This window comes from Dasypus novemcinctus, chromosome 19 (assembly GCF_030445035.2).
Source record: "Dasypus novemcinctus isolate mDasNov1 chromosome 19, mDasNov1.1.hap2, whole genome shotgun sequence".
NCBI classification, from domain to species: Eukaryota; Metazoa; Chordata; class Mammalia; order Cingulata; family Dasypodidae; genus Dasypus; species Dasypus novemcinctus.
The window spans coordinates 18131007-18144486 of NC_080691.1; the positions used below are offsets into that span (position 1 = coordinate 18131007).

The 13480-nt window shown below is 64.5% G+C and overlaps 2 protein-coding genes across 2 annotated transcripts; one reads left to right on the forward strand and one right to left on the reverse strand.

Moving 5' to 3' along the window:
* Positions 1-622: 622 nt before the first annotated feature.
* LOC131274687 (membrane-associated phosphatidylinositol transfer protein 2-like) lies at positions 623-9574 on the forward strand. The gene is made up of 10 exons (XM_071209664.1): positions 623-643; positions 2197-2449; positions 2913-3062; positions 4038-4202; positions 4992-5153; positions 6000-6148; positions 6330-6446; positions 7402-7518; positions 7619-7767; positions 9453-9574. Exons 1-10 carry the CDS (start codon positions 623-625, stop codon positions 9496-9498), a joined length of 1329 nt encoding a protein of 442 aa, XP_071065765.1. The 3' UTR covers positions 9499-9574.
* Positions 9575-9577: 3 nt separating this feature from the next.
* LOC131274557 (2-oxoglutarate and iron-dependent oxygenase domain-containing protein 2-like) lies at positions 9578-13048 on the reverse strand. The gene is made up of 4 exons (XM_058281302.2): positions 11754-13048; positions 11317-11373; positions 10418-10531; positions 9578-10320 (listed from the first exon to the last, which is right to left on the reverse strand). Exons 1-4 carry the CDS (start codon positions 11883-11885, stop codon positions 10033-10035), a joined length of 591 nt encoding a protein of 196 aa, XP_058137285.1. The 5' UTR covers positions 11886-13048; the 3' UTR covers positions 9578-10032.
* Between the last annotated feature and the right edge of the window lie 432 nt (positions 13049-13480).

Sequence of the window (13480 nt, forward strand, 5' to 3'; positions counted from 1 at the left end):
CTCCCCGTCCGCTCCTGCTGCTGCACATTTGGAGGCCCCCGGATGTTTGCGAGATGCGTTCTCCTCGCGGCTTGGTGGATGGGACAGGGTCAAGCCCAGGGTTGGGCTCTGCAGGGAGTTGTGAACTGTTGGGAGAAGCCGGTCAATAAAGTGTACTACCTCTGCCCCCTGCCCCCTGCCCCCTGCCCTCTGCCCTCTGCCCGGGCTTCTGCCCGTGTGCTGTCTCCTGGTTGGGTTTCTCACCTCCCGGCCCTGCCTGGTGGAGTTGCGGGGAGACTTTGGGTGGTCTTGGGCTTCTCCCTGGTATGGGAATGCCCCATCTGTCTCCTCACGTTCCCGGGATCTCCAGTGTAGACATTTATGTCTGTCTGTCTGTCCCCATGGGGCTTGGTGTTGTGATAGAGACAGTCTCTTCCAAATTCCGGGGACCACTGCCTCTGAGGAAACCAAGGTCCGGCCAATGCCAGCTATTTTTTTCCATCAAGACTGGGCCACCCCACCCTCAGCCAGCCTGTGGGGGCAGAGACATGCCAGGCTCCCAGGAGAGCAGTGGAGACAACAGCCCAGGGCCTGGGGCCAGGAAGACCCTGTGGGGGCGATGTTTACTTACTAGATTGTGGGTATGCCTGGGTACCGACAGAAGGTTGGGACAGTGACTTTTTACCAGCTGTTAGAGACGTATTTTGACGTTTTAACAAATGGTCCAGTTACACTGCATGTGCCAGTTCAGTGTCAACCATTTCCCCATTTTCCTGCCAAATAAACTGAGGCCTGAGACCCAGACTGTAGCCAACTGGGCCCCCTGCCTGCTCCCAGGGGATTGGGCTTCCCAGGAATATCTTCCCTCCCCAGGACCCTCGGGCTCACCCTGGAGAAGCCATTGTGAGCGGCTGCAGGGGGTCTCACAGCAGGAGTGCGCTCATGCCAAGGCCGGGGCCCAGGGGGAATTGGAGCGGCCCCAGGAGCTGTGTCCATGCTCGGAGGCCTGACAGCAACCCGCTGGCACCAGTTCCCCCCACTTTGAAGCTGACAAATTCACAGCTCAGGGAAGTTCACTGACCCTAAGTTATAGGCTAGACCCACAAGCTGACCCCACAAAAGCTCAGGAACTAGGAAGTTATGGGGCATTATGTCATCTGGGCTCTTTTCCTGTGCTTGAACCACTCCAGTAATAAATAAACAAGGAAGCGAAGTGCTGTGCAGGCCCAACGCAATACAGAGGTGAGGTAAATTCAGCCCTGTGGAGATGGGGGACCGCTGAGGCTCCCCTGCTTTCTAGGCTTTTCCCCTCTCTGGGCCTTGGTGTTCTCATCTGCAAAAGGGGACGCAGTGGAGCCTCCTGCCTGTAAGTGCCTGTCTGGGAAGCAGTGGGTCTTAGTTTCCTGCCGCTGCTGTAACAAGTGACTGCAAGCTGGGTGCCTGAAATAACAGAATTTTATTCTCTAGAGGCCAAAATTCTGAGCTCCAGGTGTTGGCAGGGCCACGCGCTGAAGCATCTAGGGGAGGGCCCTTCCTTGCCTCTCCTAGCTTCTGGCAGTTGCTGGCAATCCTTGGCCTTCCAGGGCTTGGAGCTGCCTCTTTTCTTTTCCTTTTTTTAAAAAAAGCTTTATTTATTTATTTATTTTTCTCCCCTCCCCCACCCCGGTTGTCTGTTCTGTGTGTCTATTTGCTGTGTCTTCTTTTTCCGCTTTTGTTGTTGTCAGCAGCACGGGAATCTGTGTTTCTTTTGGTTGTGTCATCTTGTTGAGTCAGTTCTCTGTGTGGGCGGCACCATTTTGAGGCAGGCTGCACTTTCCTTCACGCTGGGCAGCTCTCCTTACGGGGTGCACTCCCTGCGGGTGGGGCTCCCCTACACAGGGGACACCCCTGTATGGTGAGGCACTCCTTGTGCGCATCAGCACTGCATGTGGCCCAGCTCCACACGGGTCAGGAGGCCCTGGGTTTGAACCTTGGACCTCCCGTGTGGTAAGCAGATGCCCCATCCTGGGCCAAATCCGCTTCCCCCTATTGTGGTTTTGATTTGCGTTTCCCCAGTGGCTACTGAAGTTGAGCACCTTTTCATGTGCTTCTTGGCCATGTGTGCATCTTCTTGAGCATGTAACTTCTTCAGTTAAAAACGATGTGGTTAATAGAACAAGGACCCAAATGGATAGCAAAGTGAGAAAGACAAACAGTTCCTGGTTTCTCCACATTTAGGGCGGAGACAACTCAGGCCCCAGCCCCCCAGCCTCCCCTCTGGCCCCCAGCCCCGCCTCCTCACCCCTGCCTCCCTGCTCAGTTTTCCAGCTGCGGCCCGCCTGCCAGCAGGTCTACAACCTGTTCCACCCCGCCGACCCGTCCGCCTCGCGCCTCGAGCCGCTGCTGGAGCGGCGTTTCCATGCACTGCCGCCCTTCAGCATCCCCCGCTACCAGCGCTACCCGCTGGGGGACGGCTGCTCCGCGCTGCTGGGTGAGGGGCCCGGGCTGGGCAAGGTGGCGGGGGACGGCCAGGGGTCCCCGCACCAGCTGCCAAGGGGGAAGATGACCACCCCGGGCCGTCAGCACTTAGGCAGCAGGCGCCCCGTGGAGGCGACCGATGCCCACTGGTCCTCACGGGGCCCCCCAAGGTCGGATCGCTCTCCCCGCCTTCCGGAGGAGGACACGGGTCACCAGCCTCCCTCTGGGCTGCACAGGTGCCGGGGTGGGGGGGACGGGACGGGACCAGGGTCTCCCCCCCGCCAGGGCCTTCCACACTGGGGGGGCCAAGGGGTGGGGGACCTGAGCGTGCGAGCACCCCACCAGCCCCACGGCCCCTCCCCCCCCCATCCCGGCATGTGTCCAGGCGTCCTGTCGTGTCCTGTCGGGGCGTGGGGTACAGCGCCCCCACAAGCCCCTGTTCTCGTCCTCTCTGTTCTCTCCCCGTCTGCTTCCAGTCGAGGCCGTGCAGAGAAACCCCGAGCTGCTCCTGGAGGGCGGGCCCCCGGCCCCCCTCCCGCACGGGGACGGCTTCCTGGAAACCAGCATCCCCGTGCCCGCGCCCACCGGGCAGGACGGGCCCCGCCAGAGCCCGGGCTGTGCTGAGTGTGTGTAACCCCACTCCCGTGCTGTCCGCTTCGCAGGGCTGGCGCTGGCCTCAGCACCCCCCGCCACGCCCCCCTTGGCCACCTGAGCTCCCGGGACCTAGGGTGGCGAGGACCACAGGCTCCAGAGGACGGGGCCTGGGGGGTTCAGCTGGGCAGCCTCCCCCTCCGCACCTGGGGACCAGAACTGGGAGGAACCCAAAGGCCAAAGGGACCCAAGGGGGAAAGACTGTCCCAGGGGCATGTGACAAGTCTGGGACAGTCCCAGGACTCTGTCCCGCTTCCTGAGATTGGCCGGGGGCAGACAGGCTAGAGCCAGCCAGCCCCCACCCCATTAGTCCAGGGGGAGCCCCCAGTCCCAGTGCTTGAAGCATACGGGTCGTGCTCCTTCCCTCTCTGAGGATGTCCAGGTACCTCTGGGTGTCCAGACATGGTTTCTCTGGCCAAACCTGTCCTCTCTGACCTCAGCCCCAAGTCTGGGCAGCTGACTGGAGCCGGCAGCGCCTGCCTTTGTCCCCAGCCACCCACGCAGGGCTAGCTCGACAGGGCCCGCGAGCCAGGGAGCCCCTCGGTCCTTAGGGCAGGGCCTGTCCAGGAAGCCACCGCAGCCCTGTTGGCGGCCCGGGCCAGACCATCCTGTGGCTATGGGCTGCAGGGCCACCGGGGCTCCTGGGGCCGAGCAAGGCTACATCAAGAGCTGTGCATGGGGCAGGACGGGTGGCCAGGGGGGGTGAGGGCCTAGCTGCCTTGCCTTCCTGCCCGTGGTGTCTGTCTGTCCAGCTGTCCTCCCCTGCCCCGCCCTTCCTTCTCCACCGCCTCAGCTCTGTGCTCTGCCCCTGCCGACCCTGAGCAGGCCAGCCCGGCCCACGGCCTGCTGTGCTTGAACGCCTGGGCTGGAGGCCACCCAGCCCGGGCGCACGCCCCTCCCGGCCCCCCACTGCGCCCTAACCCAGCGTCTCCACTTCCTGCCACCCACAGCCGACGTGCTCCAGGCCCACAGCGCCGTCTTCCAGGAGAACGCCACCCCCTCCTCGCCCGGCACAGCCCCCGCCAGCCGCGGCTTCCGCCGAGCCAGTGAGATCAGCATCACCAGCCAGGTGTCCGGCTTGGCCGAGAGCTACACAGCGTCCAGCGCTGCCCAGAGTGAGTGCAGCGGCACCCGGTGCGGCCCTCCCCGCATCCTGCCCGCCCCCGGCTGCGGGAGACAGAGGCGCCCAGCCGCAGCGTTCTCACCTGTGGACAGCTCTGCTCCCAGGGGACCCTGGAGCACCCTGACCAGGCAGGGCTGGGGAGGAGCTGCGGGTCTCCAGCGGGTGGAGGCCAAGGGCGCTGCTGACCGCCCCGCCCCACGCAGCCCAGGCCACCCCAGCACAGAGCTGTCGTTCCAAATGGTCCACGAGGCCTCATTACGGGGATTCTGGGGAGAAGGACCTCAGAAGGGGCAGCCACAGGCCAGGCAGCTGGGGGGCCACGGGCCAGGGAGGAGGGGCTGGGGCTCCAGAAGTTTCAGGGCACGGGGCTGCCTGAGGGCCAGGGTTCAAGGCTGCTCCTGGGCAAGGAGGCCGAGCTCGGAGCCAGGCCCCTCTCCAAGGTAGAGGCGGCGGAGGGGAATGAGGGTCCCCTTGCGGTGGCTGCCAGCAGGGCCGCTGCCCCAACAGGCCGGCCAGTGCCTGGCCCCACCAGCTGCCCCCACTGCTCGGCCCCTGCTGGGCACCCAGCCCAGGGTCACCTGAGATGCATCCAGTGGTCACCTCTCCACGCCCCCGGGCTCCGGCTGGCAGGTCCACTCGGGGGCTGAGCCTTCGGGCGCCTCTGGCAGCGTGTCCTCCCCCGAGGAGCCCTGGGCCGACTCTCTTCCCAGCATCCTTCCTAGACGCGGCCCCGTGGCAGCCCCCGCGGGGCTGAGCTGACCCCGCTGTTCTTGCTTCTCAGAGGCCCCAGTGCTGCTCAGCCACACCCCCAGCGTCAGGCGCCTGTCCCAGCTCGCCCTGCCCCCCCCAGCCCCCTCCACCCCCGGCCCCCGCTCTCAGGCCAGGCAGCCCAGCCCCAGCCTGCAGAGGGCCCCCTGCCTCCCCGACCTGGACATCGGAGAAGGTACCGGTGACACCTGCCCTTGCCCACCCACACTGTCCTCACTCGGGGCCACTCGCCATCACCAAGCACGCCTCACCGCCAGGCACTGCCCACCGGACCCCTGACCAGGAGCTGGAGGCTTGGGCGGGGGCGCGCAGCCAGGGCAGAGGCAGGAGCTGTTGGGGGGGCTGGGGGTGCGCGGCGCCCTGTGTTGCTGGAAGGAGGCCGGGGCAGGCCGAAGGGAACGGGCTCCTGCCAACCTGCAGCAAAGCTCAGGAGAGGCTCCAGGCGCCATGGGAGGCACCCACCAGCCTTGTCTCACCCCAGCACTGGCCTTGGTGTTGGGCAGGCAGGTGTCAGATCTGGTACCCCAGCTTGACCTGCTGCGTCCCTGCTCAGAAAGCCCGGGGCTGGGGGCTGGGGTGGGGGCTGGCCTGGGCTCTCGGCATCCCACGCCTGAAAGCCCTGCACCAGCCTGGGGCCAGAAAGGCAGGGAGAAGAGTCCAGAAAAAGCAGCGGCGGGGCCCAGGGGTCAGCAGGACCAGGGACGGCCAATCCTCCCGCCTCCGGACCCGGCTGCCCCAACCCCCAGGCTCTCCGTCAACGTCAGGGTGGCCACACGCTCGCCACCGGGGCCCACCCTCTGGACCTGGGGCTGCTTGGGTGCTGTGCTGGCAGCTCTCGCCCCTTGCACCTGCTGCTTCCTGTCTCCCAGCCTGGGAGGGGAGCACTCGCTTTGGCTGAAGCCCCGATTCCCTGGTGGGAGGGAGGGACGAAACTTTGGCCTGAGGGGGCCAGGGGACCGTCTGGGGTCCCTGCCCCGCGCTGGCCTTGCCCCAGCCCAGTCGTGGCCCCTGCTCCCCGCAGTTGCTGCAAGGTGGTGGGGTCAGAAGCGGATCGACTACGCCCTGTACTGCCCGGACGCGCTGACGGCTTTCCCCACAGTGGCCCTGCCCCACCTCTTCCACGCCAGCTACTGGGAATCCACGGACGTGGTCTCCTTCCTGCTGAGACAGGTACCCCTGGGCCCAGGCATGCCCGGGGCTCGCCGGAGACTCCCGAGTGCCCGCGTGATGGCGCGGCCCCACATCATGGGGGAGGCCGGACGACCCCTCCCTCCCGGGGCAGCTGGGCCCCTGCCAAGCAGGAAGCCCCTGGTTGTCTGCCACCGCCTGGCTCTACCCACCCCACCCCCAGGTCATGAGGCACGACAATTCCGGCATCTTGGAGCTGGACGGCAAGGAGGTGTCGGTGTTCACCCCCTCAAAGCCGAGGGAGAAATGGCAACGCAGGAGGACCCACGTGAAGCTGCGGGTGAGGGTCCCCCGGGCGCAGGCCCCTTGGCTGCCATCTTGTTTCACCCTCCCCTCAGTGTACAGATGAGGAACTGAGGCTCAGAGATGCACGCTACCTTACTTAATCCTGGTGAGATGGGAAGCGGATTTGGCCCAACAGATAGAGCATCTGCCTACCACATGGGAGGTCCAAGGTTCAAACCCAGGGCCTCCTGACCCCTGTGGTGAGCTGGCCCACGCACAGTGCTGATGCGCGCGAGGAGTGCCGTGCCACGCAGGGGTGTCCCCCCGTAGGGGAACCCCACGTGCAAGGAGTGTGCCCATAAGGAGAGCCGCCCAGCACAAGAAAAAGTGCAGCGTGCCCAGGAGTGGCACCACACACATGGAGAGCTGACGCAGCAAGATGACACACAAAACAAGACACAGGAGGGAAGCGGAACTGGCCCAGTGGTTAGGGCATCCGTCTAGCACATGGAAGGTCCATGGTTCAAACCCCGGGCCTCCTTGACCCATGTGGAGCTGGCCCATGCACAGCGCTGATGCATGCAAGGGGTGCCCTGCCATGCAGGAGTGTCCCCTGTAGGGGAACCCCATGTGCAAGGAGCGCGCCCCATAAGGAGAGCCACCCAGTGCGAAAAAAGTGCAGCCTGCCGAATGGCACCGCACACATAGAGAACTGATGCAGCAAGATGACACAACAAAAAGAGACACAGATTCCGGGTGCTGCTGACAAGAACACAAGTGGACACAGAACACACAGTGAATGGCCAGAGAGAGAGGCGGAGGGTTGGGGGAGAGAAATAAATTAAAAATAAGTCTTAAGCCTGGTGAGAGCACTAGCTTAGGGGCAGCACAGGAGGCGTCCCCACGCCCTTGGTCGCTGCCACTCCAGCAGCAGAGGGGGCCTCCCACCCCAACCCAGCCTGCAGGCCCGTCCCCCCCCGGGGCCCGCCTCACTCCCCCTACCCCCCCAGAACGTAACGGCCAATCACCGGATCAATGACGCGCTGGCCAACGAGGACGGCCCCCAGGTCCTGACTGGCCGGTTCATGTACGGGCCGCTGGACATGGTCACCCTCACAGGGGAGAAGGTGAGGCTGCGGGAGCCGCGGGGAGCCCCTGCCCCTGTGGGTGCGGGGAGGGGGCCGGCCGGGGGCCCTGCGGGCTGCTCAGCGTCTCCGCGGCCCCCAGGTGGACGTGCACATCATGCCGCAGCCGCCCTCCGGCGAGTGGCTGCACCTCGACACGCTGGTGACCAACGGCAGCGGGCGCGTCTCCTACACCATCCCCGAGACGCAGCGCCTGGGGGTGGGCGTCTACCCCGTCAAGATGGTGGTCAGGTACGCGGGGGCGGGGCGGGGGGAACGGGGGGGGGGGGGGGGGGGGGGCTCGGCAGGCCCTGACACCCGCCCCCGCAGGGCTTCCCGCCGCCCCCCCGCCGCAGTTCCTCACCGATGGCTACGCGGCGCACCTGGCGCAGCTCAAGTACAGCCACCGGGCGCGGCCGGCCCGCAACGCAGCCACGCGCATGGCGCTGCGCAAGGGCAGCTTCGGAGGAGGCCCCACTACGTGTTAAAGACAGGCCTCATTAGATCTGACAAACACCCTCTCCTGACTGCATTTCACAGACGGGAGGCCAGCGCACACAGAGGATCCCTCAGCCTGCCTGCGGCACCCCTGGCCATCTCTCCAGCCCCCCTTGGGCCGCCGGGCAGGCCTCACCCACCCCATAGTTGTTCATGGTGTTGGGTCTTCCCTTGGGCATGTCTGACCCCTCAAAGTGCTCCAGCTCTTCCAGCAGGGCGCGGCAGAAGGGCACCGGGAACACGGGCACCCTGTACACACGCTTCTCCTCTGCGGAGGGGGCGGTCTGTCGGCCAGGGCGGGCACCAGCGAGGGGGAGCTCTGCTGGGGGGCCCTGTCTCATCCGCTGGGCACGGGGCCTGCCATTTTGCTTCCCCAGCCTTGGTCTGCTCCTCTGTGCCATGGGAATGACTCAGGCACCTGCCCCTCAGGGCATCAGGAGGATGAGACGGAATGTGTGTGAGGCACCAACCCGGGCCTCGGAGCTTGAGGCCTGCCCCTGTGCCCCATTTGCCCTTGGAGCCTCTCACCTGCCCAGAGCAGAGTTCAGGGGTGGGCACTGAGGCCCAGAGTGGGGAAGGGGCTAGTCCCAGGACACCCAGCTGGCCAGCGACACAGCCAGCCAAGGCGCTCTGTACCCACAGCCCCGACATGCCTCCCAAGTCTGTACCCCCAACTTTGAAGTATCCCTCAGCCTTTGTTCTCCACACAGGAAGGCCTGAGAGGGACTACTTTTCCTGGTGGGCCCTGGTGGGGTGAGGCCAGCTGCGAGGGGAGATGTCAGCATTTCCCGGCGCACATAACCAATGCCCAAGGGTGCAGGGCATGTGTGCCCACACAGTCTCAGCACAAGCTCCGCCGCTGGGGCTGGGTGCCCATGAGGAGGGAACCCAGGCTGGTTGGGAGGGGCGCCTCGCTCCACCTGTGTCTCCGAGCTCTCTGCCCTCTGTTGTGGGTTGAACTGTGTCCCCCAAAAGGGTATGTTGAAGCCCCAAATTGGTATGTGACCTTACTTGAAAATGGGGTCTTTGCAGATGCAATTAGTGAAGATGAGGTCGTACTGGAGTGGGGGGGCCTAAATCAAATGACAGAGGTCCTTTTAAGAAGAGAAGAGGAGAGGACACGGACACGGCAGAGAACACCACATGACAACAGAGGCGGAGATGGCAGTGGTGCATCTACAAGCTAAGCTGCACCAAGGACGGCTGGCAGCCCCAGAAGCTGAAGACAGGGTCTCCTCAGAGCCTCCAGCACAGCCCACTGCCCACACCTTGATTTTGGACTTGGGTCTCCTGAACCATGAGAATGCACTTGTGTTGTTTTAAGCCACCCAGTTTTGGCATTCATTACGGTGGCCACTGGAAACTCATGCACCCCTGCCCCCCCCGAACACAGCATAAGCTCTGTAAGAAGACTGACATCTGTGTCTTTCTCCCCACAGATTCCCCAGACCTGAAATTACGCTACAAGGAGGAAACCCTTTCTGATCGCTTACTATGCACCTGGCCCTGTGCCAAACCCTTTACCTACATTAATTCAGTAAAGTCACGGCACTGCAGGAGAGGCTATTTTTGTCATTCCTGTTACACAGACAATAAAACCAAGGCTGACAGGTTAAGTAACTTGCCCAGGGCTCCCTTGCCTGGGACTCTCTGTTCGGTTTAGCCAATGAGTAACCTCGACAGAAGGTCCAAAGTCAGGAGAGATGAGGCGTTCCTTATCTGCCTCCTCCAAGTCTGGCGTGGCTGTGTGCCTCTGCTCAGGGCACAGCAGCTGTCCCGACAGCCCCTCTCCTACAGTCCCAGCTCTTGGCAGATTCAGGAAACTTCGCCTTCCTTCCCACTTCTTTAGGTCTTGAGCTGGTAATTGCTCCCCACTGTTCTAAGCTCTAGGGGCGCTTCACTACCCCTTGCTGATCCTTTAACTCCACCCACACCTGGGTCAGCTGTCCCTTCGTTAAACTCTTCAGTCACCATTTGAGCATGCCAGCGGTCTCAGGCCTGACACAAAGCATGGAGTAACTATTTGTTGGATGGAGGAATCAATACCCTGTGCTGGCAGCTCAGTCCCACTTGCCCTTCCAGCTCCCACTGATTTGGTTTCAGAGGCAGCGATGGTTGGTGGAGGGACCCCCCAGTCTCCTGCACCCAGATGTGACAAGCTGCCACCCCCAGTCCTGCCTGGCCACTGGGCCAAGGCACCATCTCACCGGACACTGTCTCTAGGCGCTGGAAAAGGCCCTTGAGGTCTGCTCCGGGGGAGGCGCTGTATTCTGCTGCAGCCAGAAACTCAGGAGCCAGAGATGCATCCTGGGATCAAAACATGCTGGCTGTGGGGCAGGCAGCCCCCAGGCCTGGAGGCCACCTCCCACTGCCAGTAGCCTGCCCCCAAGCTCCTGCCTGGTACCTGCAGCAAGGTGTAGACTTCGGGCCACGCTGGGTGGTAGGCACTCGCGATGAGGGCTTTCCTGGCAGCTGACTCCCGCCCCAGCCGCCGCCGCCGCTCCACCTGCTGCTCAAGCTGGGGTGGCACAGGTTCCGTTACAGGACAAGGCCTCCCATCCACCCGAGGCCATTGTACAGATGAGGAAACCAAGTCACAGGAAGGTCAGAGCAGGACCCAGGCTGGGAGCCCACACTCATGGGGGTACCAGAGTTGACTGCAGGCCCCAAGCTGTTAACCAAAGGGGACTCCCTGTAGGAGACCATTCCACTATGAGGGGCACCAGCTCGAGTCTAGCTTGGGATGAGAGCCCCTGAGGCACATCAACCAGCTGGGCACACTCAGGTTGGGGAACAGAGTCACGGCCACGTCCTGTGTTCCAGAAGCTGCAGCAGGCCCTCCAGGGAAGATTCCCACACTAAGCCCCAGGTGCGGGAGGAGACGGAGATGAGCAGCAGCAAGCTGGCGCCAACCTTGGGGACAAGGGAATGAAGAGCCCAGGAGCCTGGCAGCCCTGGTTGGGATCTCAGCGCCACCTGCTGGGACACCTTGGATAAGTTACACCTCCTCTCTGAGCCTCCGTTTCTCATCCAAAAATTGGGTGATGGCTGCACCCATCTCACAGAGCTGTTGAGGCAATGTCTGTGACACTGGCAACTTGGCCTTCCGCAGGTCCCTCTCTTTTTCTGTTGCCAGGACCCAAGAGGAGTGGGCTGGTGGCGGGGAGGGACCCCGGAAGGGAATCTAAGAGACCTTCAGGGACAGGGGACTGGCAGGCGTGTGGCTGAGAGACCCGTGAAGCTGTTGACACAAATCCAAAGAGGAAAGGACAGTCTGGTGTGTGCACGTGGTGAGGGTGTTACCTCTGCTAACAGCTGCTGGAAGTCCTTGGGGCTGACACATCCTCGACTGCGCAGGATCTGCGAACAGAAAGGCCAGTGACAGGGGGAGGGGAGGTCAAACTCCCACTGACTATGTGGCCTCGGGCAAGTCATTGGCGTCTCTGAGCCCCAACCTCACAGCATGATTGTGAGGATGCCCCGAGATGATGGACGGCAAGCACAGAGTTCTCGGTAACGGCGCTGACACGGCGCCCGTTCACTCGTTCGTCACCACAACCTCTCGAGGGACGTACTAGTATCACCTCCATTTCAGGAGAGAAGCGAGACAAGGACAAGCTAAGGAGCGGTCAGAGCGAGGAGCGCGCGCCGTGGCCAAAGCAAGCCACCTCGGGGACAAAGGTCTCCCTCCGCCACCCGTTTGCGCCCATTCCTCCGGAGAGCCAAGGGCGGCCACTCACCGGGCCGTAGTCGCGGCGCAGCTGCTGCTCGTCCCGGAAGCGCACGTGCAGCCCGTAGCGCGCCACGTACAAGTTCTCGGAGCAGAAGCAGGAGCAGCGGTAGAAGCGGCGCGGGGCCCCCGCCGTCGCCATGGTGAGCCCGCGCGGCCCCGCCGGCTTCCGTAGCGGCTCTGGCGGCCACGCCCCCGGCAGAGGCGGAGGCGGGGCCGGCGGCCGAGGGGTGGCTTTCAGGTTCCACGCGCGGCAGGAACGAAGCCTCTCGTCCCCAGGAAACCGCCGGCGCCGAGAATGGTGCTGCCCGGCCGCAGTGGGGCCGGCGGCCTCGGCTGGGAGCGCGCGGCCTTCCCGTGCCGCCTCACAGTTTTCCCGCCCACGAGGCGAGATCAGTCGCCCCCCACTTTGCAGACAGCCGAAGTGAGCCCCAAGCTCAGTCTTGGAGAGATGGGGACGTGGGACCCCAAGGCTTTTTACTTAAAACGTCGGTTCCCTCTTCTGCGCTAGGCTTTCCCCGAATCAGCCGAGGCCAGGTGGAGGAGCGCCGGGCCCCAGGTGGAGGAGTCGGGGTCCCAGGTGCAGGAGCCGGTGTCCCAGGTGGAGGAACCGGGGTCGTCCCAGGTGGAGGAGCGCCGGGTCCCAGGTGGAGGAGTCGGGGTCCCAGGTGGAGGAGCCCCGGGCCCCCGGTGGAGGAGTCGGGGTCCCAGGTGGAGGAGCCGGGGTCGTCCCAGGTGGAGGAATCGGGGTCGTCCCAGGTGGAGGAGCGCCGGGTCCCAGGTGGAGGAGCGCCCGTTCCCAGTGGAGGAGCCGGGTCCCAGGTCGGGGAGCCCTGGGCCGCAGGTGGAGGAGCGCCGGGCCCCCGGTGGAGGAGTCGGGGTCCCAGGTGCAGGAGCCGGTGTCCCAGGTGGAGGAACCGGGGTCGTCCCAGGTGGAGGAACCGGGGTCGTCCCAAGTGGAGGAGTGCCGGGCCCAAGGTGGAGTAGTCGGGGTCCCAGGTGGAGGAGCCCCGGGCCCCCGGTGGAGGAGTTGGGGTCCCAAGTAGAGGAGCTCCGGGTCCCAGGTGCAGAGGCGGGGTCCCAGGTGGAGGAGCCGGGTCCCAGGTGCAGAGGCGGGGTCCCAGGTGGAGGAGCGCCGGGTTCCAGGTGGAGTCGCCGGCTTCCCGCCGCCTTCCCGCAGGGGCTCGCGCTTGCCCAGAGTACCTGCCCGGAACCCCGGGGCCCCCAGCTGGACCTCACCGGCGTCCGCCGGAGACCATCCTCCCCCCTCTTCCCCAGCCCCAGAGTGTCGCCGGGAAGACGCTCCGCCCGGCGTGACTTCCGGTGGCCCTGGGCGGGGGCGGGCTGGAGGCGGGGCGAGGGGCGGGGCGGGGCGGGCTGGAGGCGGGGCGGGGCGGGGTCTGCCGGCAGCCACACCCTCCGGGCCAGGAGCCGTCCCCGTTCTGCGCAGCCGCCCTGTGAGACGCGGACGTTTGTCTCTTGAGGCGAGCCCCCGACCTCTGGCAGCCCCATCCCCGCGCAGACCTTCACCTGCCTCGGGGTCCCCCGAGCGCACGCCCTCAGGCTCCTGCGCACCCCCGCGCACGCCCGTCCCACGCACGCGCACACAGCCCCAGCTCTTTTGTTCTGTCAGGATGAGCCCTGAGGAGCCAGGAGGAAGGCGGCAGACGTTGCCCACCAGGTGCTACGCTGCCAAGCCCACCTCCCCAGCTGTCCCCGTCAGCGTGGCCCTCCTGC

What these genes read in the sequence shown, in the direction of transcription:
- LOC131274687 (XM_071209664.1), top strand. Translation starts at nt 623, where the DNA reads ATGCCTGGGTACCGACAGAAG. An exon ending in GAGCCCGGGCTGTGCTGAGT is followed by an intron (nt 3,063 to 4,037) that starts GTGTGTAACCCC and finishes TGCCACCCACAG; the next exon opens with CCGACGTGCTCCAGGCCCAC. An exon ending in TCACCCTCACAGGGGAGAAG is followed by an intron (nt 7,519 to 7,618) that starts GTGAGGCTGCGG and finishes CGCGGCCCCCAG; the next exon opens with GTGGACGTGCACATCATGCC.
- LOC131274557 (XM_058281302.2), bottom strand. Translation starts at nt 11,885, where the DNA reads ATGGCGACGGCGGGGGCCCCGCGCCGCTTCTACCGCTGCTCCTGCTTC. An exon ending in TGCGCCGCGACTACGGCCCG is followed by an intron (nt 11,374 to 11,753) that starts GTGAGTGGCCGC and finishes TTCTGTTCGCAG; the next exon opens with ATCCTGCGCAGTCGAGGATG. An exon ending in AAGTCTACACCTTGCTGCAG is followed by an intron (nt 10,321 to 10,417) that starts GTACCAGGCAGG and finishes TTTTGATCCCAG; the next exon opens with GATGCATCTCTGGCTCCTGA.